The sequence below is a fragment of the Plectropomus leopardus genome, chromosome 23 (assembly GCF_026936395.1).
Source record: "Plectropomus leopardus strain MGB_pleo_1.0 chromosome 23, ASM2693639v1, whole genome shotgun sequence".
Lineage (NCBI taxonomy): Eukaryota > Metazoa > Chordata > Actinopteri > Perciformes > Serranidae > Plectropomus > Plectropomus leopardus.
In genome coordinates, this window is record NC_142198.1 from 6441937 (window position 1) to 6468174 (window position 26238).

A 26238-nucleotide genomic window follows, 5' to 3' on the forward strand; every position below is an offset into this window, starting at 1 on the left:
TTCTGCAGTAATTTGGTCATAAATTCAACTATTGGATTTTTTGAAGTACTCTCCGATGATATTAAGGTAAAGGTCAAGGAACCAAAATGATTAAAATTCAACCTGAGAGGAAGATACAGACATGCCAAATTTTAAGGCAATTCATCCAATAACCCTTGAGACATGTCACTCACAAGCACAAATTTGTACCTCATGTTGGTGGCTGATGAAAGTTGCTGTATAAGTCAGTAGGAGTTAGCCTCTGGGGAATATGAATGTGAATTTTGTGCTAATCCATCCAGGCAATGTAGAGATATTTCTCAGGAAAAGCAGAAACCTTGACCTGCTGTGGGTGATATACACTCACCGCCACTTTATTAGGTACACCTTGCTAGTACCGGGTTGGACCCCCTTATGCCTTCAGAACTGCCTTAATCCTTTGTGGCATAGATTCAACAAGGTACAGGAAACAGTCCTCAGAGAGTTTGGTCCATATTGACATGATAGCATCACGCAGTTGCTGCAGATTTGTCGGCTGCACACAATATCCCAAAGGTGCTCTATTGGATTGAGATCTGGTGACTGTGGAGGCCATTTGAGGACAGTGAACTCATTGTCATGAGAGATGGTTGTGCGTGAAAATCCCAGTAGATCAGCAGTTTCTGAAATACTGAGACCAGCCCGTCTGGCACCAACAACCACGCCACGTTCAAAGTCACTTAAATCACCTGTCTTCCCCATTCTGATGCTCGGTTTGAACTGCAGCAGATCGTCCTGACCATGTCTACATGCCTAAATGCATTGAGCTGCTGCCATGTGATTGGCTGATTAGAAATTTGCGTTCACGAGCAGTTGGACAGGTGTGCCTAATAAAGTGGCCGGTGAGTGTAGGTCAGGAGATCACTAATGTCACTAAAGTTTATCCTCTGGACACCATGCATAACTGCACCAAATACTATCAAAATCCATCTGATAGTTGTCGAAACATGTATCAGTAAGGTAAAAAATGTCAGCTCCTGGGTGTCTGAACAAAGTGTGGTTTTAATCTGTTGTTGCTGAGGTACTTGAGCCTGGGTCAGAGTGACCCAGCCACCAATCTTTGCCATCCCTGGAGCAATACTGCTAGCATGGCTAAAAACATTGTTTTCTTTGCAGTGGTTATTTTTGTGGCAGAAAGTAGCTAATGCTGATGATGACATTACATGTGGGTGCAAATAGATTGAGCTGCTTCTTCAAAGTTTGGTCAGTATAACAGTACACACAACGACTGTGTGTTGAGTGCCTCTCCTTAAGCAAGGCTGGCCTTGAGGGTTTTTGGCCACACAGTTACACTGTACTCTAATCTATATTGATAAAAAGCCTCCAGCCTTTGGACTCAAGTTTAGTTACTGATATAATCTACTAAAATAGTGTGGGCATTAAAGTTATATTGTGTCACTGCTGTATATGAATGCACTGAAAAGACTTCCTGTTTAAAACCACAAAGATGAAGAGGACAGAGGGTCTGAGAGAAATACAAGACTGAAGTATATCTAGATCTCATCTTTGATGGGTCGTCAACACTAAGGGTTAATTGAAGGTCTTTGCATCTCTTTTGTAAAACAAGCATATTCACAGATTGCACAACGAGCCGCCTCAAGTCATCAGCTCACCCACCAATGTGCTCAATGTGACAGTGTCAAGGTTTATATTACACCCAGGAAATGAGACGCAACTACAGCAAAGCGTCTCACAGTCAGTAGCAGATGGTTGTGGTAACTTTCTGTGATCAAATGCAAACTCAGTGATGAGAGCCTGGTCATTCAAATGACTAGTTTTATTAGTTTATTGCAAGGAAAGACTTTACATTCAGGTCATTGAGGTGAAATCTGACAGCAACGCTCCTATTTTGACACATTAATGAAATAGTTATAAACAAAATATTGCCAGCTCTACTGCTTAATACTGGAGTACACACATTCACTCTGGGTGTTGTCCCTCTGCCTTTTTGATCTGTTGACTTTGTGTCCCCTTAAGGCAGCATAATGGAGATTATCTGAATCTTGATATTTCTGAAAATGAAATATAATATAATTTATTCTCCAAAATAGAGGGTGATGACAGCCATGTCCCTCCTCTGATACAGAGTCACCCGCTGCTTCTATTGTCTTACCTAGAGCACCATCAAGGACATGATCCCTCACTGGATCCCCACTTTTAAACGTCTACAGACGTGTTCATTGGAACACACAACTTACTTGGAGACGGTGCCTCCAGATTGAATTTGAATGTGTGCAGTGGTTGCCTTATCTGATGGTGGTCAGTTGGTTATTGTTTGAGAGTATAGGAAAGAAAAGTGGTGACGTCTTCAATGACTTCAAACCCACAGTAAACATCATATACTGCAGCAGTGCTGCTGTAGTATATGATGACTGCTATATATGTAGATGTTTATGGTTCATGTACCACATAGACACACACATATTTTCTCTGTGTAAAAGTATTTTAATGACACAAAATGCACATTGACAGTGCTGCATAACATAAAAGTATGATATTATATAATCCATCAGTTAAAAACAATGGATTATAAATGAGTAAAAACACAAAATGGTTTAAAAATGATTTACATCTGTGATTCTGGCCTTCAATGTGTACTTGTTAATTATAACATAGTTGCTTTTAGTAGAAAACAATGTTAGGACATCCTGCTTGAAATAACAAAGACATAAGGACAATGAGAGCATAGGTTTGTGAACATGCATATGTCCCGCCCTGAGCAAAGCATACATCTCATCTTTTGACTGCAGACCACATGGGAAGCTATGAAAAGATTCTTGCATCAGTGGACTTTTACAAACATGTTACAAATCACACAGAGGCTTTACATTCATTATACAGTATGTATAAAAAGTCATGTTGACCAAACTGTTTCTTTTTGAAATACTTCAACATCCTCTCTCAAGATGTCAACAGGTGTTAAAAAAATGACATCTTACAGAAACATTCCTGTTTTATAGCTTTACACGAGAGTACACACATTCACTCTTGGTGTCGTCTCTCTGTTTTCTCGATCTGTTGGCTTTGTGATCCCTTAAAGCAGCGTAATGGAGGTCGTCTGCATCTTGGTAGCCCTAGTCACAAGATAAAAATCAATTACAATACAGAACATGAAAGTAACAAGTCCACAACCCAAGTAACTGTTGTAATGTTAGATGTGTCAGTACTCATCAGTTGTTTTAAATAGATAATAATCACCTCATTTGTTGCGGTGGAAGCTGGGACTCTTCCACACTCTGTTGTGAAACATAAAGCTCATTAGTCAAAAGCCATTCTCAGTGAATATAAGTGGGGAGAAAAAATGGCACCAGTTACCTGTACATTGGCAGCTTTTTCTCTTGTTCATCATGTACACTGAGAAAGCCAGTAAAACGACCAAGATGGTGGTAATTGCCAAAGCTCCACTCAGTAAGTACACGAGAGAGTCGTGAGAGTCACTCCCATCTGTAGATAGTTGAGGAAAGGTTACAAAACTTTCAGTAGAATTAGACAGATATATCTGCCGATATGTGCACATGTTGGCCAATAAGTAAGACAAACCAAACTAGGTTGAAAAATGATGTCTCTGTTAGAGAGTTTGTCCACCAAAGAGCACTGCAAGTAGATTTTCACACAGTAATACGCCCCCCTCAATAACTATTATATCTTGGTTCCAGTTAAAATTTCCATTGTCCAATATATAATCATCAGATTTTTTCATATCCATAAATATCAAGTATCGTTTTGTTTGGGTTATACCTTTCAGCAGTTAGCCCTGTGCTTAAGTAACATTTGATTAGAGAATAATAATAATGACTTCTCTGCTCGAATTTTATAGCACTTACCGACTATGTCCAACTTAGTGCCGTTTCCAAACAGTATGTGTCCACATGAGGCAACAGCACAGTAGTAGGTCCCAGCATGAGAAAGATTCAGGCTCTTCATCGGCAGGTTGTAGAAACAGGTGTGTGTTTGTGTGCTGGTGTTCCTCTCACACTGATCATTCCTGCCTCCATGGCTGTAAATGAGTCCTGGATGAGATTCTTCAGAGTTTTTGAACCAGTAAACACTGTGTTCTCCATCACAGCTCCCAGTTTGAACTGTACAGTTCAGAGTCTCAGAGCCTCCTGGCTGGATGGTCTCAGATGCTGACTGATGGACCGAAATTGGGATGTTCAAGCCTGAACCCTTTACACTCACGGTGATGCCCTCTGCAAATTCAAGCCTATAGCCTGCATAGCCACGGGCACAGTAGTAAGTCGCTGAGTCTGAAATGCGCAACGATGTGATTGTCAAGTGTTTTTTACCGTTTTTAGTTTCCAATTTGAAGCGTGGATCATTTTTCAATTCATCAATAAAAGTTACACTTTCACTATGTTTGTAGAAGGTAGAGATGAGCTTTGGTTTCTGTCCCACCGTCTGTTTATACCAGTGGAACACAGCTGCTGATTCACGTTCATAGAAACATGGTAATGTCACGTTGGCGCCAACATTAGCTGATATAAAACCACTGTTTTGGCGCACAGACAAGGATGTTTTCAGAGTAGTTGTCAGAACTGAATAGAAAAGAGACCAAGAAAGGACAAAATGAATGAGATGATTGAAGTTAAGCATGATGATTTGAAAGTATTTCAGCAATTTATATGTTCAAGAATATAAATACATCTGTAAAAACTTACTTGCTCTCCACAGGCAAAGACAAGCCAGACATAAAGCAAACTCCAGAGATGTCATCTTGATCAAAATGTCTTGTTGAGTGTTAAGAACCTCTATTCGTTTTCTGCTTTTGAAGAGGGGAACTACGTTTGATTGGCTGACAAGAAGTGACACTGAATGCCTATTTTGGAAATGGTGTACACATCTTTAGTGCCCCCTCTATTGTCAGTTTTGGTTCTCGAATCAAGACACGTGTAGAGGGACTTGAACTGATCTTCCACTCGTTTTCTTGTCTATAGATCACTTACTTCCATTGACCAACATCAGCAGCAGAAAAAGCTCAAACCAGTTCCAGCAGATATTTAGAGAGGGCTTTGAGGACCAAGAGATATAAATACAAGAAGACGTTCTCTCTTAGATACTTATGAGGTTGTATGAATTTCATTTGATCTCCCACACCAGCCAAGTTTCAGTTCATAGAAAGGTGTTACTGTATCTTTATTTTGATCTATATCTGTAATATCTTGTGATGTCTTCACTGGTATTTGATAGAAATGATTAGTTTATAATAAGTCTTTGCCAGGCAATAGTCCCATGCATAATTTGTTGCTTCCTTGTCGAGGTGTTTCACTCAGGGGATTCATGATTCACTTGAGGATCACGAATCTCAATTTTGTGTCAGTTCATCCAGGATGATGGGAATATCTCCAGTTCTGCAGTAATTTGGTCATAAATTCAACTATTGGATTTTTTTAAGTACTCTCCGATGATATTAAGGTAAAGGTCAAGGAACCAAAATGATTAAAATTCAACCTGAGAGGAAGATACAGACATGCCAAATTTTAAGGCAATTCATCCAATAACCCTTGAGACATGTCACTCACAAGCACAAATTTGTACCTCATGTTGGTGGTTGATGAAAGTTGCTGTATAAGTCAGTAGGAGTTAGCCTCTGGGGAATATGAATGTGAATTTTGTGCTAATCCATCCAGGCAATGTAGAGATATTTCTCAGGAAAAGCAGAAACCTTGACCTGCTGTGGGTGATATAGGTCAGGAGATCACTAATGTCACTAAAGTGTATCCTCTGGACACCATGCATATCTGCATCAAATACTATCAAAATCCATCTGATAGCTGTCGAAACATGTATCAGTAAGGTAAAAAATGTCTGAACAAAGTGTGGTTTTAATCTGTTGTTGCTGAGGTACTTGAGCCTGGGTCAGAGTGACTCAGCCACCAATCTTTGCCATCCCTGGAGCAATACTGCTAGCATGGCTAAAAACATTGTTTGCTTTGCAGTGGTTATTTTTGTGGCAGAAAGTAGCTAATGCTGATGATGACATTACATGTGGGTGCAAATAGATTGAGCTGCTTCTTCAAAGTTTGGTCAGTATAACAGTACACACAACGACTGTGTGTTGAGTGCCTCTCCTTAAGCAAGGCTGGCCTTGAGGGTTTTTGGCCACACAGTTACACTGTACTCTAATCTATATTGATAAAAAGCCTCCAGCCTTTGGACACAGGTTTAGTTACTTATATAATCTACTAAAATAGTGTGGGCATTAAAGTTATATTGTGTCACTGCTGTATATGAATGCACTGAAAAGACTTCCTGTTTAAAACCACAAAGATGAAGAGGACAGAGGGTCTGAGAGAAATACAAGACTGAAGTATATCTAGATCTCATCTTTGATGGGTCGTCAACACTAAGGGTTAATTGAAGGTCTTTGCATCTCTTCTTTTAAACAAGCATATTCACAGATTGCACAACGAGCCGCCTCAAGTCATCAGCTCACCCACCAATGTGCTCAATGTGACAGTGTCAAGGTTTATATTACACCCAGGAAATGAGACGCAACTACAGCAAAGCGTCTCACAGTCAGTAGCAGATGGTTGTGGTAACTTTCTGTGATCAAATGCAAACTCAGTGATGAGAGCCTGGTCGTTCAAATGACTAGTTTTATTAGTTTATTGCAAGGAAAGACTTTACATTCAGGTCATTGAGGTGAAATCTGACAGCAACGCTCCTATTTTGACACATTAATGAAATAGTTATAAACAAAATATTGCCAGCTCTACTGCTTAATACTGGAGTACACACATTCACTCTGGGTGTTGTCCCTCTGCCTTTTTGATCTGTTCACTTTGTGTCCCCTTAAGGCAGCATGATGGAGATTATCTGAATCTTGAAATTCCTGAAAATGAAATATAATATAATTTACTCTCCAAAATAGAGGGTGATGACAGCCATGTCCCTCCTCTGATACAGAGTCACCCGCTGCTTCTATTGTCTTACCGAGAGCACCATCAAGGACATGATCCCTCACTGGATCCCCACTTTTAAACGTCTACAGACGTGTTCATTGGAACACACAACTTACTTGGAGATGGTGCCTCCAGATTGAATTTGAATGTGTGCAGTGGTTGCCTTATCTGATGGTAGTCAGTTGGTTATTGTTTGAGAGTATAGGAAAGAAAAGTGGTGACGTCTTCAATGACTTCAAACCCACAGTAAACATCATATACTACAGCAGTGCTGCTGTAGTATATGATGACTGCTATATATGTAGATGTTTATGGTTCATGTACCACATAGACACACACATATTTTCTCTGTGTAAAAGTATTTTAATGACACAAAATGCACATTGACAGTGCTGCATAACATAAAAGTATGATATTATATAATCCATCAGTTAAAAACAATGGATTATAAATGAATAAAAACACAAAATGGTTTAAAAATGATTTACATCTGTGATTCTGGCCTTCAATATGTACTTAATTATAACATAGTTGCTTTTAGTAGAAAACAATGTTAGGACATCCTGCTTGAAATAACAAAGACATAAGGACAATGAGAGCATAGGTTTGTGAACATGCATATGTCCCGCCCTGAGCAAAGCATACATCTCATCTTTTGACTGCAGACCACATGGGAAGCTATGAAAAGATTCTTGCATCAGTGGACTTTTACAAACATGTTACAAATCACGCAGAGGCTTTACATTCATTATACAGTATGTATAAAAAGTCATGTTGACCAAACTGTTTCTTTTTGAAATACTTCAACACCGTCTCTCAAGATGTCAACAGGTGTTAAAAAAATGACATCTTACAGAAACATTCCTGTTTTATAGCTTTACACGAGAGTACACACATTTACTCTTGGTGTCGTCTCTCTGTTTTCTCGATCTGTTGGCTTTGTGATCCCTTAAAGCAGCGTAATGGAGGTCGTCTGCATCTTGGTAGCCCTAGTCACAAGATAAAAATCAATTACAATACAGAACATGAAAGTAACAAGTCCACAACCCAAGTAACTGTTGTAATGTTAGATGTGTCAGTACTCATCAGTTGTTTTAAATAGATAATAATCACCTCATTTGTTGCGGTGGAAGCTGGGACTCTTCCACACTCTGTTGTGAAACATAAAGCTCATTAGTCAAAAGCCATTCTCAGTGAATGTAAGTGGGGAGAAAAAATGGCACCAGTTACCTGTACATTGGCAGCTTTTTCTCTTGTTCATCATGTACACTGAGAAAGCCAGTAAAACGACCAAGATGGTGGTAATTGCCAAAGCTCCACTCAGTAAGTACACGAGAGAGCCGTGAGAGTCACTCCCATCTGTAGATAGTTGAGGAAAGGTTACAAAACTTTCAGTAGAATTCGACAGATATATCTGCCGATATGTTTACATGTTGGCCAATAAGTAAGACAAACCAAACTAGGTTGAAAAATGATGTCTCCGTAAAGAGTTTGTCCACCTAAGAGCACTGAAAGTAGATTTTCACACAGTAATACGCCCCCCTCAATAACTATTATATCTTGGTTACAGTTAAAATTTCCATTGCCCAATATATAATCATCAGATTTTTTCATATCCATAAATATCAAGTATCGTTTTGTTTGGGTTATACCTTTCAGCAGTTAGCCCTGTGCTTAAGTAACATTTGATTCGAGAATAATAATAATTACTTCTCTGCTCGAATTTTATAGCACTTACCGACTATGTCCAACTTATTGCCGTTTCCAAACAGTATGTGTCCACATGAGGCAACAGCACAGTAGTAGGTCCCAGCATGAGAAAGATTCAGGCTCTTCATCGGCAGGTTGTAGAAACAGGTGTGTGTTTGTGTGCTGGTGTTCCTCTCACACTGATCATTCCTGCCTCCATGGCTGTAAATGAGTCCTGGATGAGATTCTTCAGAGCTTTTGAACCAGTAAACACTGTGTTCTCCATCACAGCTCCCAGTTTGAACTGTACAGTTCAGAGTCACAGAGCCTCCTGGCTGGATGGTCTCAGATGCTGACTGATGGACCAAAAGTGGGATGTTCAAGCCTGAACCCTTTACACTCACGGTGATGCCCTCTGCAAATTCAATCTTATAGCTTGCATAGCTACTGACACAGTAGTAAGTCGCTGAGTCTGAAATGCGCAACGATGTGATTGTCAAGTGATTTTTACCATTTTTACTTTCTGATTTGAAGCGTGGATCATTTTTCAATTCATCAATAAAAGTGCCACTTTTATCATATTTGTAGAAGGTAGAGATGAGCTTTGGTTTCTGTCCTACCGTCTGCTTATACCAGTAGAACACAGCTGCTGATTCACGTTCATAGAAACATGGTAATGTCACGTTGGCGCCAACATTAGCTGATATAAAACCACTGTTTTGGCGCACAGACAAGGATGTTTTCAGAGTAGTTGTCAGAACTGAATAGAAAAGAGACCAAGAAAGGACAAAATGAATGAGATGATTGAAGTTAAGCATGATGATTTGAAATTATTTCAGCAATTTATATGTTCAAGAATATAAATACATCTGTAAAAACTTACTTGCTCTCCACAGGCAAAGACAAGCCAAACATAAAGCAAACTCCAGAGATGTCATCTTGATCAAAATGTCTTGTTGAGTGTTAAGAACCTCTATTCGTTTTCTGCTTTTGAAGAGGGGGACTACGTTTGATTGGCTGACAAGAAGTGACACTGAATGCCTATTTTGGAAATGGTGTACACATCTTTAGTGCCCCCTCTATTGTCAGTTTTGGTTCTCGAATCAAGACACGTGTAGAGGGACTTGAACTGATCTTCCACTCGTTTTCTTGTCTATAGATCACTTACTTCCATTGACCAACATCAGCAGCAGAAAAAGCTCAAACCAGTTTCAGCAGATATTTAGAGAGGGCTTTGAGGACCAAGAGATATAAATACAAGAAGACGTTCTCTCTTAGATACTTATGAGGTTGTATGAATTTCATTTGATCTCCCACACCAGCCAAGTTTCAGTTCATAGAAAGGTGTTACTGTATCTTTGTTTTGATCTATATCTGTAATATCTTGTGATGTCTTCACTCGTATTTGATAGAAATGATTAGTTTATAATAAGTCTTTGCCAGGAAATAGCCCCATGCATAATTTGTTGCTTCCTTGTCGAGGTGTTTCACTCAGGGGATTCATGATTCACTTGAGGATCACAAATCTCAATTTTGTGTCAGTCCATCTAGGATGATGGGAATATCTCCAGTTCTGCAGTAATTTGGTCATAAATTCAACTATTGGATTTTTTGAAGTACTCTCCGATGATATTAAGGTAAAGGTCAAGGAACCAAAATGATTGAGGCATGCCAAATTTTAAATCAATTCATCCAATAACCCTTGAGACATGTCACTCACAAGCACAAATTTGTACCTCATGTTGGTGGCTGATGAAAGTTGCTGTATAAGTCAGTAGGAGTTAGCCTCTGGGGAATATGAATGTGAATTATGTGCTAATCCATCCAGGCAATGTAGAGATATTTCTCAGGAAAAGCAGAAACCTTGACCTGCTGTGGGTGATATAGGTCAGGAGATCACTAATGTCACTAAAGTGTATCCTCTGGACACCATGCATATCTGCACCAAATACTATCAAAATCCATCTGATAGCTGTCGAAACATGTATCAGTAAGGTAAAAAATGTCTGAACAAAGTGTGGTTTTAATCTGTTGTTGCTGAGGTACTTGAGCCTGGGTCAGAGTGACTCAGCCACCAATCTTTGCCATCCCTGGAGCAATACTGCTAGCATGGCTAAAAACATTGTTTTCTTTGCAGTGGTTATTTTTGTGGCAGAAAGTAGCTAATGCTGATGATGACATTACATGTGGGTGCAAATAGATTGAGCTGCTTCTTCAAAGTTTGGTCAGTATAACAGTACACACAACGACTGTGTGTTGAGTGCCTCTCCTGAAGCAAGGCTGGCCTTGAGGATTTTTGGCCACACAGTTACACTGTACTCTAATGTATATTGATAAAAAGCCTCCAGCCTTTGGACACAGGTTTAGTTACTGATATAATCTACTAAAATAGTGTGGGCATTAAAGTTATATTGTGTCACTGCTGTATATGAATGCACTGAAAAGACTTCCTGTTTAAAACCACAAAGATGAAGAGGACAGAGGGTCTGAGAGAAATACAAGACTGAAGTATATCTAGATCTCATCTTTGATGGGTCGTCAACACTAAGGGTTAATTGAAGGTCTTTGCATCTCTTTTGTTAAACAAGGACACAACGAGCCACCTCAAGTCATCAGCTCACCCACCAATGTGCTCAATGTGACAGTGTCAAGGTTTATATTACACCCAGGAAATGAGACGCAACTACAGCAAAGCGTCTCACAGTCAGTAGCAGATGGTTGTGGTAACTTTCTGTGATCAAATGCAAACTCAGTGATGAGAGCCTGGTCGTTCAAATGACTAGTTTTATTAGTTTATTGCAAGAAAAGACTTTACATTCAGTTCATTGAGGTGAAATCTGACAGCAACGCTCCTATTTTGACACATTAATGAAATAGTTATAAACAAAATATTGCCAGCTCTACTGCTTAATACTGGAGTACACACATTCACTCTGGGTGTTGTCCCTCTGCCTTTTTGATCTGTTGACTTTGTGTCCCCTTAAGGCAGCATGATGGAGATTATCTGAATCCTGATATTCCTGAAAATGAAATATAATATAATTTACTCTCCAAAATAGAGGGTGATGACAGCCATGTCCCTCCTCTGATACAGAGTCACCCGCTGCTTCTATTGTCTTACCTAGAGCACCATCAAGGACATGATCCCTCACTGGATCCCCACTTTTAAACGTCTACAGACGTGTTCATTGGAACACACAACTTACTTGGAGACGGTGCCTCCAGATTGAATTTGAATGTGTGCAGTGGTCTCCGCAGTGCAGTGGTTGCCTTATCTGATGGTGGTCAGTTGGTTATTGTTTGAGAGTATAGGAAAGAAAAGTGGTGACGTCTTCAATGACTTCAAACCCACAGTAAACATCATATACTACAGCAGTGCTGCTGTAGTATATGATGACTGCTATATATGTAGATGTTTATGGTTCATGTACCACATAGACACACACATATTTTCTCTGTGTAAAAGTATTTTAATGACACAAAATGCACATTGACAGTGCTGCATAACATAAAAGTATGATATTATATAATCCATCAGTTCAAAACAATGGATTATAAATGAATAAAAACACAAAATGGTTTGAAAATGATTTACATCTGTGATTCTGGCCTTCAATATGTACTTAATTATAACATAGTTGCTTTTAGTAGAAAACAATGTTAGGACATCCTGCTTGAAATAACAAAGACATAAGGACAATGAGAGCATAGGTTTGTGAACATGCATATGTCCCGCCCTGAGCAAAGCATACATCTCATCTTTTGACTGCAGACCACATGGGAAGCTATGAAAAGATTCTTGCATCAGTGGACTTTTACAAACATGTTACAAATCACACAGAGGCTTTACATTCATTATACAGTATGTATAAAAAGTCATGTTGACCAAACTGTTTCTTTTTGAAATACTTCAACATCCTCTCTCAAGATGTCAACAGGTGTTAAAAAAATGACATCTTACAGAAACATTCCTGTTTTATAGCTTTACACGAGAGTACACACATTCACTCTTGGTGTCGTCTCTCTGTTTTCTCGATCTGTTGGCTTTGTGATCCCTTAAAGCAGCGTAATGGAGGTCGTCTGCATCTTGGTAGCCCTAGTCACAAGATAAAAATCAAAGAATTACAATACAGAACATGAAAGTAACAAGTCCACAACCCAAGTAACTGTTGTAATGTTAGATGTGTCAGTACTCATCAGTTGTTTTAAATAGATAATAATCACCTCATTTGTTGCGGTGGAAGCTGGGACTCTTCCACACTCTGTTGTGAAACATAAAGCTCATTAGTCAAAAGCCATTCTCAGTGACTATAAGTGGGGAGAAAAAATGGCACCAGTTACCTGTACATTGGCAGCTTTTTCTCTTGTTCATCATGTACACTGAGAAAGCCAGTAAAACGACCAAGATGGTGGTAATTGCCAAAGCTCCACTCAGTAAGTACACGACAGAGTCGTGAGAGTCACTCCCATCTGTAGATAGTTGAGGAAAGGTTACAAAACTTTCAGTAGAATTAGACAGATATATCTGCCGATATGTTTACATGTTGGCCAATAAGTAAGACAAACCAAACTAGGTTGAAAAATGATGTCTCTGTTAGAGAGTTTGTCCACCAAAGAGCACTGAAAGTAGATTTTCACACAGTAATACGCCCCCCTCAATAACTATTATATCTTGGTTACAGTTAAAATTTCCATTGCCCAATATATAATCATCAGATTTTTTCATATCCATAAATATCAAGTATCGTTTTGTTTGGGTTATACCTTTCAGCAGTTATCCCTGTGCTTAAGTAACATTTGATTAGAGAATAATAATAATTACTTCTCTGCTCGAATTTTATAGCACTTACCGACTATGTCCAACTTAGTGCCGTCTCCAAACAGTATGTGTCCACATGAGGCAACAGCACAGTAGTAGGTCCCAGCATGAGAAAGATTCAGGCTCTTCATCGGCAGGTTGTAGAAACAGGTGTGTGTTTGTGTGTTGCTGTTCCTCTCACACTGATCATTCCTGCCTTCATGGCTGTAAATGAGTCCTGGATGAGATTCTTCAGAGTTTTTGAACCAGTAAACACTGTGTTCTCCATCACAGCTCCCAGTTTGAACTGTACAGTTCAGAGTCACAGAGCCTCCTGGCTGGATGGTCTCAGATGCTGACTGATGGACCGAAAGTGGGATGTTCAAGCCTGAACCCTTTACACTCACGGTGATGCCCTCTGCAAATTCAAGCCTATAGCCTGCATAGCCACTGGCACAGTAGTAAGTCGCTGAGTCTGAAATGTAGCGATGTGATTGTCAAGTGATTTTTACCGTTTTTAGTTTCCAATTTGAAGCGTGGATCATTTTTCAATTCATCAATAAAAGTTACACTTTCACTATTTTTGTAGAAGGTAGAGATGAGCTTTGGTTTCTGTCCTACCGTCTGTTTATACCAGTAGAAAACATCTGCTGATTCACGTTCATAGAAACATGGTAATGTCACGTTGGCGCCAACATTAGCTGATATAAAACCACTGTTTTGGCGCACAGACAAGGATGTTTTCAGAGTAGTTGTCAGAACTGAATAGAAAAGAGACCAAGAAAGGACAAAATGAATGAGATGATTGAAGTTAAGCATGATGATTTGAAAGTATTTCAGCAATTTATATGTTCAAGAATATAAATACATCTGTAAAAACTTACTTGCTCTCCACAGGCAAAGACAAGCCAGACATAAAGCAAACTCCAGAGATGTCATCTTGATCAAAATGTCTTGTTGAGTGTTAAGAACCTCTATTCGTTTTCTGCTTTTGAAGAGGGGACTACGTTTGATTGGCTGACAAGAAGTGACACTGAATGCCTATTTTGGAAATGGTGTACACATCTTTAGTGCCCCCTCTATTGTCAGTTTTGGTTCTCGAATCAAGACACGTGTAGAGGGACTTGAACTGATCTTCCACTCGTTTTCTTGTCTATAGATCACTTACTTCCATTGACCAACATCAACAGCAGAAAAAGCTCAAACCAGTTCCAGCAGTTATTTAGAGAGGGCTTTGAGGACCAAGAGATATAAATACAAGAAGACGTTCTCTCTTAGATACTTATGAGGTTGTATGAATTTCATTTGATCTCCCACACCAGCCAAGTTTCAGTTCATAGAAAGGTGTTACTGTATCTTTGTTTTGATCTATATCTGTAATATCTTGTGATGTCTTCACTCGTATTTGATAGAAATGATTAGTTTATAATAAGTCTTTGCCAGGCAATAGCCCCATGCATAATTTGTTGCTTCCTTGTCGAGGTGTTTCACTCAGGGGATTCATGATTCACTTGAGGATCATGAATCTCAATTTTGTGTCAGTCCATCCAGGATGATGGGAATATCTCCAGTTCTGCAGTAATTTGGTCATAAATTCAACTATTGGATTTTTTTAAGTACTCTCCGATGATATTAAGGTAAAGGTCAAGGAACCAAAATGATTAAAATTCAACCTGAGAGGAAGATACAGACATGCCAAATTTTAAGGCAATTCATCCAATAACCCTTGAGACATGTCACTCACAAGCACAAATTTGTACCTCATGTTGGTGGCTGATGAAAGTTGCTGTATAAGTCAGTAGGAGTTAGCCTCTGGGGAATATGAATGTGAATTTTGTGCTAATCCATCCAGGCAATGTAGAGATATTTCTCAGGAAAAGCAGAAACCTTGACCTGCTGTGGGTGATATACACTCACCGGCCACTTTATTAGGTACACCTTGCTAGTACCGGGTTGGACCCCCTTATGCCTTCAGAACTGCCTTAATCCTTTGTGGCATAGATTCAACAAGGTACAGGAAACAGTCCTCAGAGAGTTTGGTCCATATTGACATGATAGCATCACGCAGTTGCTGCAGATTTGTCGGCTGCACACAATATCCCAAAGGTGCTCTATTGGATTGAGATCTGGTGACTGTGGAGGCCATTTGAGGACAGTGAACTCATTGTCATGAGAGATGGTTGTGCGTGAAAATCCCAGTAGATCAGCAGTTTCTGAAATACTGAGACCAGCCCGTCTGGCACCAACAACCACGCCACGTTCAAAGTCACTTAAATCACCTGTCTTCCCCATTCTGATGCTCGGTTTGAACTGCAGCAGATCGTCCTGACCATGTCTACATGCCTAAATGCATTGAGCTGCTGCCATGTGATTGGCTGATTAGAAATTTGCGTTCACGAGCAGTTGGACAGGTGTGCCTAATAAAGTGGCCGGTGAGTGTAGGTCAGGAGATCACTAATGTCACTAAAGTTTATCCTCTGGACACCATGCATAACTGCACCAAATACTATCAAAATCCATCTGATAGTTGTCGAAACATGTATCAGTAAGGTAAAAAATGTCAGCTCCTGGGTGTCTGAACAAAGTGTGGTTTTAATCTGTTGTTGCTGAGGTACTTGAGCCTGGGTCAGAGTGACCCAGCCACCAATCTTTGCCATCCCTGGAGCAATACTGCTAGCATGGCTAAAAACATTGTTTGCTTTGCAGTGGTTATTTTTGTGGCAGAAAGTAGCTAATGCTGATGATGACATTACATGTGGGTGCAAATAGATTGAGCTGCTTCTTCAAAGTTTGGTCAGTATAACAGTACACACAACGACTGTGTGTTGAGTGCCTCTCCTTAAGCAAGGCTGGCCTTGAGGGTTTTTGGCCACACAGTTACACTGTACTCTAATGTATATTGATAAAAAGCCTCCAGCCTTTGGACACAGGTTTAGTTACTGATATAATCTACTAAAATAGTGTGGGCATTAAAGTTATATTGTGTCACTGCTGTATATGAATGCACTGAAAAGACTTCCTGTTTAAAACCACAAAGATGAAGAGGACAGAGGGTCTGAGAGAAATACAAGACTGAAGTATATCTAGATCTCATCTTTGATGGGTCATCAACACTAAGGGTTAATTGAAGGTCTTTGCATCTCTTTTGTAAAACAAGCATATTCACAGATTGCACAACGAGCCGCCTCAAGTCATCAGCTCACCCACCAATGTGCTCAATGTGACAGTGTCAAGGTTTATATTACACCCAGGAAATGAGACGCAACTACAGCAAAGCGTCTCACAGTCAGTAGCAGATGGTTGTGGTAACTTTCTGTGATCAAATGCAAACTCAGTGATGAGAGCCTGGTCGTTCAAATGACTAGTTTTATTAGTTTATTGCAAGGAAAGACTTTACATTCAGGTCATTGAGGTGAAATCTGACAGCAACGCTCCTATTTTGACACATTAATGAAATAGTTCTAAACAAAATATTGCCAGCTCTACTGGTTAATACTGGAGTACACACATTCACTCTGGGTGTTGTCCCTCTGCCTTTTTGATCTGTTGACTTTGTGTCCCCTTAAGGCAGCATAATGGAGATTATCTGAATCTTGATATTTCTGAAAATGAAATATAATATAATTTATTCTCCAAAATAGAGGGTGATGACAGCCATGTCCCTCCTCTGATACAGAGTCACCCGCTGCTTCTACTGTCTTACCTAGAGCACCATCAAGGACATGATCCCTCACTGGATCCCCACTTTTAAACGTCTACAGACGTGTTCATTGGAACACACAACTTACTTGGAGACGGTGCCTCCAGATTGAATTTGAATGTGTGCAGTGGTCTCCGCAGTGCAGTGGTTGCCTTATCTGATGGTGGTCAGTTGGTTATTGTTTGAGAGTATAGGAAAGAAAAGTGGTGACGTCTTCAATGACTTCAAACCCACAGTAAACATCATATACTACAGCAGTGCTGCTGTAGTATATGATGACTGCTATATATGTAGATGTTTATGGTTCATGTACCACATACACACACACACACATATTTTCTCTGTGTAAAAGTATTTTAATGACACAAAATGCACATTGACAGTGCTGCATAACATAAAAGTATGATATTATATAATCCATCAGTTAAAAACAATGGATTATAAATGAGTAAAAACACAAAATGGTTTAAAAATGATTTACATCTGTGATTCTGGCCTTCAATGTGTACTTGTTAATTATAACATAGTTGCTTTTAGTAGAAAACAATGTTAGGACATCCTGCTTGAAATAACAAAGACAAAAGGACAATGAGAGCATAGGTTTGTGAACATGCATATGTCCCGCCCTGAGCAAAGCATACATCTCATCTTTTGACTGCAGACCACATGGGAAGCTATGAAAAGATTCTTGCATCAGTGGACTTTTACAAACATGTTACAAATCACGCAGAGGCTTTACATTCATTATACAGTATGTATAAAAAGTCATGTTGACCAAATTGTTCCTTTTTAAATACTTCAACACCGTCTCTCAAGATGTCAACAGGTGTTAAAAAAATGACATCTTAAAGAAACATTCCTGTTTTATAGCTTTACACGAGAGTACACACATTCACTCTTGGTGCCGTCTCTCTGTTTTCTTGATCTGTTGGCTTTGTGATCCCTTAAAGCAGCGTAATGGAGGTCGTCTGCATCTTGGTAGCTCTAGTCACAAGATAAAAATCAATGAATTACAATACAGAACATGAAAGTAACAAGTCCACAACCCAAGTAACTGTTGTAATGTTAGATGTGTCAGTACTCATCAGTTGTTTTAAATAGATAATAATCACCTCATTTGTTGCGGTGGAAGCTGGGACTCTTCCACACTCTGTTGTGAAACATAAAGCTCATTAGTCAAAAGCCATTCTCAGTGAATGTAAGTGGGGAGAAAAAATGGCACCAGTTACCTGTACATTGGCAGCTTTTTCTCTTGTTCATCATGTACACTGAGAAAGCCAGTAAAACGACCAAGATGGTGGTAATTGCCAAAGCTCCACTCAGTAAGTACACGAGAGAGTCGTGAGAGTCACTCCCATCTGTAGATAGTTGAGGAAAGATTACAAAACTTTCAGTAGAATTAGACAGATATATCTGCCGATATGTGCACATGTTGGCCAATAAGTGAGACAAACCAAACTAGGTTGACAAATGATGTCTCCGTTAAAGAGTTTGTCCACCTAAGAGCACTGAAAGTAGATTTTCACACAGTAATACGTCCCCCTCAATAACTATTATATCTTGGTTCCTGTTAAAATTTCCATTGCCCAATATATAATCATCAGATTTTTTCATATCCATAAATATCAAGTATCGTTTTGTTCGGGTTATACCTTTCAGCAGTTATCCCTGTGCTTAAGTAACATTTGATTAGAGAATAATAATAATTTCTTCTCTGCTCGAATTTTATAGCACTTACCGATTATGTCCAACTTAGTGCCGTTTCCAAACAGTATGTGTCCACATGAAGCAACAGCACAGTAGTAGGTCCCAGCATGAGAAAGATTCAGGCTCTTCATCGGCAGGTTGTAGAAACAGGTGTGTGTTTGTGTGCTGGTGTTCCTCTCACACTGATCATTCCTGCCTCCATGGCTGTAAATGAGTCCTGGATGAGATTCTTCAGAGTTTTTGAACCAGTAAACACTGTGTTCTCCATCACAGCTCCCAGTTTGAACTGTACAGTTCAGAGTCACAGAGCCTCCTGGCTGGATGGTCTCAGATGCTGACTGATGGACCGAAATTGGGATGTTCAAGCCTGAACCCTTTACACTCACGGTGATGCCCTCTGCAAATTCAAGCTCATAGCCTGCATAGCTACCGGCGCAGTAGTAAGTCGCTGAGTCTGAAATGCGAACGATGTGATTGTCAAGTGTTTTTACCGTTTTAGTTTCCAATTTGAAGCGTGGATCATTTTCAATTCATCAATAAAAGTTACACTTTCACTATTTTTGTAGAAGGTAGAGATGAGCTTTGGTTTCTGTCCCACCGTCTGCTTATACCAGTAGTGCAGTGCTGCAAATTCACTTTCATAGAAACATGGTAATGTCACATTGGCGCCAACATTAGCTGATATAAAACCACTGTTTTGGCGCACAGACAAGGATGTTTTCAGAGTAGTTGTCAGAACTGAATAGAAAAGAGACCAAGAAAGGACAAAATGAATGAGATGATTGAAGTTAAGCATGATGATTTGAAAGTATTTCAGCAATTTATATGTTTAAGAATATAAATACATCTGTAAAAACTTACTTGCTCTCCACAGGCAAAGACAAGCCAGACATAAAGCAAACTCCAGAGATGTCATCTTGATCAAAATGTCTTGATGAGTGTTAAGAACCTCTATTCGTTTTCTGCTTTTGAAGAGGGGGACTACGTTTGATTGGCTGACAAGAAGTGACACTGAATGCCTATTTTGGAAATGGTGTACACATCTTTAGTGCCCCCTCTATTGTCAGTTTTGGTTCTCGAATCAAGACACGTGTAGAGGGACTTGAACTGATCTTCCACTCGTTTTCTTGTCTATAGATCACTTACTTCCATTGACCAACATCAGCAGCAGAAAAAGCTCAAACCAGTTCCAGCAGATATTTAGAGAGGGCTTTGAGGACCAAGAGATATAAATACAAGAAGACGTTCTCTCTTAGATACTTATGAGGTTGTATGAATTTCATTTGATCTCCCACACCAGCCAAGTTTCAGTTCATAGAAAGGTGTTACTGTATCTTTGTTTTGATCTGTATCTGTAATATCTTGTGATCTCTTCACTGGTATTTGATAGAAATGATTAGTTTATAATAAGTCTTTGCCAGGCAATAGCACCATGCATAATTTGTTGCTTCCTTGTCGAGGTGTTTCACTCAGGGGATTCATGATTCACTTGAGGATCACAAATCTCAATTTTGTGTCAGTCCATCCAGGATGATGGGAATATCTCCAGTTCTGCAGTAATTTGGTCATAAATTCAACTATTGGATTTTTTAAGTACTTGCCGATGATATTAAGGTAAAGGTCAAGGAACCAAAATGATTAAAATTCAACCTGAGAGGAAGATACAGACATGCCATATGTTAAGGCAATTCATCCGATAACCCTTGAGACATATCACTCACAAGCACAAATTTGTACCTCATGTTGGTGGTTGATGAAAGTTGCTGTGTAAGTCAGTAGGAGTTAGCCTCTGGGGAATATGAATGTGAATTATGTGCTAATCCATCCAGGCAATGTAGAGATATTTCTCAGGAAAAGCAGAAACCTTGACCTGCTCTGGGTGATATACACTCACCGGCCACTTTATTAGGTACACCTTGCTAGTACCGGGTTGGACCCCCTTTTGCCTTCAGAACTGCTTTAATCCTTCGTGGCATAGATTCAACAAGGTACAGGAAACCTCAGAGAGTTTGGTCCATATTGACATGATAGCATCACGCAGTTGCTGTAGATTTGTCGGCTGCACACAATATCCCAAAGGTGCTCTATTGGATTGAGATCTGGTGACTGTGGAGGCCATTTGAGGACAGTGAACTCATTGTCATGTTCACGAAACCAGTCTGAGATGATTCGAGCTTTATGACATGGCGCGCTATCCTGCTGGAAGTAGTAGTAGTAGTAGGGATGGACATGGTCAGCAACAATACTCAGGTAGGCTGTGGCGTTGCAACGATACTCAACTCAGGTACCAAGGGGCCCAAAGTGTGCCAAGAAGATATCCCCCACACCATTACACCACCACCACCAGCCTGAACTGTTGATACAAGGCAGGATGGATCCATGCTTTCATGTTGTTGACGCCAAATTCTGACCCTACCATCCGAATGTCGCTGCAGAAATCGAGACTCATCAGACCAGGCAACGTTTTTCCAATCTTCTATTGTCCAATTTTGGTGAGCCTGTGCGAATTATAGCCTCAGTTTCCTGTTCTTAGCTGACAGGAGTGGCACCCGGTGTGGTCTTCTGCTGCTGTAGCCCATCTGCCTCAAGGTTCGACGTGTTGTGCGTTCAGAGATGCTCTTCTGCATACCTCGGTTGTAACGAGTGGTTATTTGAGTTACTGTTGCCTTTCTATCAGCTCGAACCAGTCTGGCCATTCTCCTCTGACCTCTGGCATCAACAAGGCATTTTCGCCCACAGAGCTGCCTCTCACTGGATATTTTCTCTTTTTCGGACCATTCTCTGTCAACCCTCGAGATGGTTGTGCGTGAAAATCCCAGTAGATCAGCAGTTTCTGAAATACTGAGACCAGCCCGTCTGGCACCAACAACCACGCCACGTTCAAAGTCACTTAAATCACCTTTCTTCCCCATTCTGATGCTCGGTTTGAACTGCAGCAGATCGTCCTGACCATGTCTACATGCCTAAATGCATTGAGCTGCTGCCATGTGATTGGCTGATTAGAAATTTGCGTTCACGAGCAGTTGGACAGGTGTGCCTAATAAAGTGGCCGGTGAGTGTAGGTCAGGAGATCACTAATGTCACTAAAGTTTATCCTCTGGACACCATGCATAACTGCACCAAATACTATCAAAATCCATCTGATAGCTGTCGAAACATGTATCAGTAAGGTAAAAAATGTCAGCTCCTGGGTGTCTGAACAAAGTGTGGTTTTAATCTGTTGTTGCTTAGGTACTTGAGCCTGGGTCAGAGTGACCCAGCCACCAATCTTTGCCATCCCTGGAGCAATACTGCTAGCATGGCTAAAAACATTGTTTTCTTTGCAGTGGTTATTTTTGTGGCAGAAAGTAGCTAATGCTGATGATGACATTACATGTGGGTGCAAATAGATTGAGCTGCTTCTTCAAAGTTTGGTCAGTATAACAGTACACACAACGACTGTGTGTTGAGTGCCTCTCCTTAAGCAAGGCTGGCCTTGAGGATTTTTGGCCACACAGTTACACTGTACTCTAATGTATATTGATAAAAAGCCTCCAGCCTTTGGACACAGGTTTAGTTACTTATATAATCTACTAAAATAGTGTGGGCATTAAAGTTATATTGTGTCACTGCTGTGTATGAAAGCACTGAAAAGACTTCCTGTTTAAAACCACAAAGATGAAGAGGACAGAGGGTCTGAGAGAAATACAAGACTGAAGTATATCTAGATCTCATCTTTGATGGGTCGTCAACACTAAAGGTTAATTGAAGGTCTTTGCATCTCTTCTTTTAAGCAAGCATATTCACAGATTGCACAACGAGCCGCCTCAAGTCATCAGCTCACCCACCAATGTGCTCAATGTGACAGTGTCAAGGTTTATATTACACCCAGGAAATGAGACGCAACTACAGCAAAGCGTCTCACAGTCAGTAGCAGATGGTTGTGGTAACTTTCTGTGATCAAATGCAAACTCAGTGATGAGAGCCTGGTCGTTCAAATGACTAGTTTTATTAGTTTATTGCAAGGAAAGACTTTACATTCAGTTCATTGAGGTGAAATCTGACAGCAACGCTCCTATTTTGACACATTAATGAAACAGTTATAAACAAAATATTGCCAGCTCTACTGCTTAATACTGGAGTACACACATTCACTCTGGGTGTTGTCCCTCTGCCTTTTTGATCTGTTGACTTTGTGTCCCCTTAAGGCAGCATAATGGAGATTATCTGAATCTTGATATTCCTGAAAATGAAATATAATATAATTTATTCTCCAAAATAGAGGGTGATGACAGCCATGTCCCTCCTCTGATACAGAGTCACCCGCTGCTTCTATTGTCTTACCTAGAGCACCATCAAGGACATGATCCCTCACTGGATCCCCACTTTTAAACGTCTACAGACGTGTTCATTGGAACACACAACTTACTTGGAGATGGTGCCTCCAGATTGAATTTGAATGTGTGCAGTGGTCTCCGCAGTGCAGTGGTTGCCTTATCTGATGGTGGTCAGTTGGTTATTGTTTGAGAGTATAGGAAAGAAAAGTGGTGACGTCTTCAATGACTTCAAACCCACAGTAAACATCATATACTACAGCAGTGCTGCTGTAGTATATGATGACTGCTATATATGTAGATGTTTATGGTTCATGTACCACATAGACACACACATATTTTCTCTGTGTAAAAGTATTTTAATGACACAAAATGCACATTGACAGTGCTGCATAACATAAAAGTATGATATTATATAATCCATCAGTTAAAAACAATGGATTATAAATGAGTAAAAACACAAAATGGTTTAAAAATGATTTACATCTGTGATTCTGGCCTTCAATATGTACTTAATTATAACATAGTTGCTTTTAGTAGAAAACAATGTTAGGACATCCTGCTTGAAATAACAAAGACATAAGGACAATGAGAGCATAGGTTTGTGAACATGCATATGTCCCACCCTGAGCAAAGCATACATCTCATCTTTTGACTGCAGACCACATGGGAAGCTATGAAAAGATTCTTGCATCAGTGGACTTTTACAAACATGTTACAAATCACGCAGAGGCTTTACATTCATTATACAGTATGTATAAAAAGTCATGTTGACCAAATTGTTCCTTTTTAAATACTTCAACACCGTCTCTCAAGATGTCAACAGGTGTTAAAAAAATGACATCTTAAAGAAACATTCCTGTTTTATAGCTTTACACGAGAGTACACACATTCACTCTTGGTGTCGTCTCTCTGTTTTCTTGATCTGTTGGCTTTGTGATCCCTTATAGCAGCGTAATGGAGGTCGTCTGCATCTTGGTAGCTCTAGTCACAAGATAAAAATCAATGAATTACAATACAGAACATGAAAGTAACAAGTCCACAACCCAAGTAACTGTTGTAATGTTAGATGTGTCAGTACTCATCAGTTGTTTTAAATAGATAATAATCACCTCATTTGTTGCGGTGGAAGCTGGGACTCTTCCACACTCTGTTGTGAAACATAAAGCTCATTAGTCAAAAGCCATTCTCAGTGAACATAAGTGGGGAGAAAAAATGGCACCAGTTACCTGTACATTGGCAGCTTTTTCTCTTGTTCATCATGTACACTGAGAAAGCCAGTAAAACGACCAAGATGGTGGTAATTGCCAAAGCTCCACTCAGTAAGTACATGAGAGAGTCGTGAGAGTCACTCCCATCTGTAGATAGTTGAGGAAAGGTTACAAAACTTTCAGTAGAATTAGACAGATATATCTGCCGATATGTTTACATGTTGGCCAATAAGTAAGACAAACCAAACTAGGTTGAAAAATGATGTCTCTGTTAGAGAGTTTGTCCACCAAAGAGCACTGAAAGTAGATTTTCACACAGTAATACGTCCCCCTCAATAACTATTATATCTTGGTTCCAGTTAAAATTTCCATTGCCCAATATATAATCATCAGACTTTTTCATATCCATAAATATCAAGTATCGTTTTGTTCGGGTTATACCTTTCAGCAGTTATCCCTGTGCTTAAGTAACATTTGATTCGAGAATAATAATAATTACTTCTCTGCTCAAATTTTATAGCACTTACAGACTATGTCCAACTTAGTGCCGTTTCCAAACAGTATGTGTCCACATGAGGCAACAGCACAGTAGTAGGTCCCAGCATGAGAAAGACTCAGGCTCTTCATCGGCAGGTTGTAGAAACAGGTGTGTGTTTGTGTGCTGGTGTTCCTCTCACGCTGATCATTCCTGCCTCCATGGCTGTAAATGAGTCCTGGATGAGATTCTTCAGAGTTTTTGAACCAGTAAACACTGTGTTCTCCATCACAGCTCCCAGTTTGAACTGTACAGTTCAGAGTCACAGAGCCTCCTGGCTGGATGGTCTCAGATGCTGACTGATGGACCGAAATTGGGATGTTCAAGCCTGAACCCTTTACACTCACGGTGATGCCCTCTGCAAATTCAAGCCTATAGCCTGCATAGCTACCGGCGCAGTAGTAAGTCGCTGAGTCTGAAATGCGCAACGATGTGATTGTCAAGTGATTTTTGCCGTTTTTACTTTCTGATTTGAAGCGTGGATCATTTTTCAATTCATCAATAAAAGTTACACTTTCATCATATTTGTAGAAGGTAGAGATGAGCTTTGGTTTCTGTCCCACCGTCTGTTTATACCAGTAGAAAACATCTGCTGATTCACGTTCATAGAAACATGTTAATGTCACGTTGGCGCCAACATTAGCTGATATAAAACCACTGTTTTGGCGCACAGACAAGGATGTTTTCAGAGTAGTTGTCAGAACTGAATAGAAAAGAGACCAAGAAAGGACAAAATGAATGAGATGATTGAAGTTAAGCATGATGATTTGAAATTATTTCAGCAATTTATATGTTCAAGAATATAAATACATCTGTAAAAACTTACTTGCTCTCCACAGGCAAAGACAAGTCAGACATAAAGCAAACTCCAGAGATGTCATCTTGATCAAAATGTCTTGATGAGTGTTAAGAACCTCAATTCGTTTTCTGCTTTTGAAGAGGGGGACTACGTTTGATTGGCTGACAAGAAGTGACACTGAATGCCTATTTTGGAAATGGTGTACACATCTTTAGTGCCCCCTCTATTGTCAGTTTTGGTTCTCGAATCAAGACACGTGTAAAGGGACTTGAACTGATCTTCCACTCGTTTTCTTGTCTATAGATCACTTACTTCCATTGACCAACATCAGCAGCAGAAAAAGCTCAAACCAGTTCCAGCAGATATTTAGAGAGGGCTTTGAGGACCAAGAGATATAAATACAAGAAGACGTTCTCTCTTAGATACTTATGAGGTTGTATGAATTTCATTTGATCTCCCACACCAGCCAAGTTTCAGTTCATAGAAAGGTGTTACTGTATCTTTGTTTTGATCTATATCTGTAATATCTTGTGATCTCTTCACTGGTATTTGATAGAAATGATTAG

At 39.8% G+C, this 26238-nt stretch overlaps 4 protein-coding genes and 2 pseudogenes across 9 annotated transcripts in view; 1 reads left to right on the forward strand and 5 right to left on the reverse strand.

The window, feature by feature from the left end:
• The window catches only part of LOC121962318 (prostaglandin D2 receptor 2-like), a 144669-nt gene that overhangs the window by 78787 nt on the left and 39644 nt on the right, over nucleotides 1-26238 (forward strand). The window lies entirely within an intron of this gene.
• LOC121938671 (immunoglobulin kappa light chain-like) lies at nucleotides 1781-4767 on the reverse strand. 2 transcript variants are annotated; one of them, XM_088073857.1, is made up of 5 exons: nucleotides 4677-4767; nucleotides 3843-4553; nucleotides 3334-3462; nucleotides 3217-3254; nucleotides 1781-3092 (listed from the first exon to the last, which is right to left on the reverse strand). In XM_088073857.1, the coding sequence occupies exons 1-5, from the start codon at nucleotides 4729-4731 to the stop codon at nucleotides 2973-2975; spliced, it is 1053 nt and encodes a 350-aa protein (XP_087929983.1). In that variant the 5' UTR covers nucleotides 4732-4767; the 3' UTR covers nucleotides 1781-2972. The 2 variants fall into 2 exon arrangements, with proteins under 2 accessions (XP_087929983.1, XP_087929982.1); XM_088073856.1 differs by having other exon boundaries at nucleotides 3843-4741.
• LOC121938672 (uncharacterized) lies at nucleotides 7263-9556 on the reverse strand. Of its 2 annotated transcripts, XM_088073861.1 has the most exons (5): nucleotides 9493-9556; nucleotides 8659-9369; nucleotides 8151-8279; nucleotides 8034-8071; nucleotides 7263-7909 (listed from the first exon to the last, which is right to left on the reverse strand). In XM_088073861.1, the coding sequence occupies exons 1-5, from the start codon at nucleotides 9545-9547 to the stop codon at nucleotides 7790-7792; spliced, it is 1053 nt and encodes a 350-aa protein (XP_087929987.1). In that variant the 5' UTR covers nucleotides 9548-9556; the 3' UTR covers nucleotides 7263-7789. The 2 variants fall into 2 exon arrangements, with proteins under 2 accessions (XP_087929987.1, XP_087929986.1); XM_088073860.1 differs by having other exon boundaries at nucleotides 8659-9554.
• Nucleotides 11510-14356, reverse strand: LOC148185617 (uncharacterized; annotated as a pseudogene). The gene is made up of 5 exons (XR_015775791.1): nucleotides 13460-14356; nucleotides 12951-13079; nucleotides 12834-12871; nucleotides 12589-12705; nucleotides 11510-11782 (listed from the first exon to the last, which is right to left on the reverse strand). The product of XR_015775791.1 is annotated as an uncharacterized LOC148185617 (transcript).
• LOC148185618 (uncharacterized) lies at nucleotides 17119-19763 on the reverse strand (annotated as a pseudogene). The gene is made up of 5 exons (XR_015775700.1): nucleotides 19676-19763; nucleotides 18846-19552; nucleotides 18337-18465; nucleotides 18220-18257; nucleotides 17119-18091 (listed from the first exon to the last, which is right to left on the reverse strand). The product of XR_015775700.1 is annotated as an uncharacterized LOC148185618 (transcript).
• LOC148185619 (immunoglobulin kappa light chain-like) lies at nucleotides 22819-25787 on the reverse strand. Its single transcript, XM_088073596.1, has 5 exons — nucleotides 25700-25787; nucleotides 24866-25576; nucleotides 24357-24485; nucleotides 24240-24277; nucleotides 22819-23036 (listed from the first exon to the last, which is right to left on the reverse strand). The coding sequence occupies exons 1-5, from the start codon at nucleotides 25752-25754 to the stop codon at nucleotides 22917-22919; spliced, it is 1053 nt and encodes a 350-aa protein (XP_087929722.1). The 5' UTR covers nucleotides 25755-25787; the 3' UTR covers nucleotides 22819-22916.

Coding starts and splice junctions, on each gene's coding strand:
- LOC121938671 (XM_088073856.1), bottom strand. CDS start 4,611: ATGCTTAACTTCAATCATCTCATTCATTTTGTCCTTTCTTGGTCTCTT. Junction 3,463..3,842: donor CACTAAGTTGGACATAGTCG/GTAAGTGCTATA, acceptor AACTATCTACAG/ATGGGAGTGACTCTCACGAC. Junction 3,093..3,216: donor CTTCCACCGCAACAAATGAG/GTGATTATTATC, acceptor TCTTGTGACTAG/GGCTACCAAGATGCAGACGA.
- LOC121938672 (XM_088073860.1), bottom strand. CDS start 9,427: ATGCTTAACTTCAATCATCTCATTCATTTTGTCCTTTCTTGGTCTCTT. Junction 8,280..8,658: donor CAATAAGTTGGACATAGTCG/GTAAGTGCTATA, acceptor AACTATCTACAG/ATGGGAGTGACTCTCACGGC. Junction 8,072..8,150: donor AAAAAGCTGCCAATGTACAG/GTAACTGGTGCC, acceptor GTTTCACAACAG/AGTGTGGAAGAGTCCCAGCT.
- LOC148185619 (XM_088073596.1), bottom strand. CDS start 25,754: ATGACATCTCTGGAGTTTGCTTTATGTCTGACTTGTCTTTGCCTGTGG. Junction 25,577..25,699: donor TCTTTGCCTGTGGAGAGCAA/GTAAGTTTTTAC, acceptor TTTTCTATTCAG/TTCTGACAACTACTCTGAAA. Junction 23,037..24,239: donor CTTCCACCGCAACAAATGAG/GTGATTATTATC, acceptor TTTCATTTTCAG/GAATATCAAGATTCAGATAA.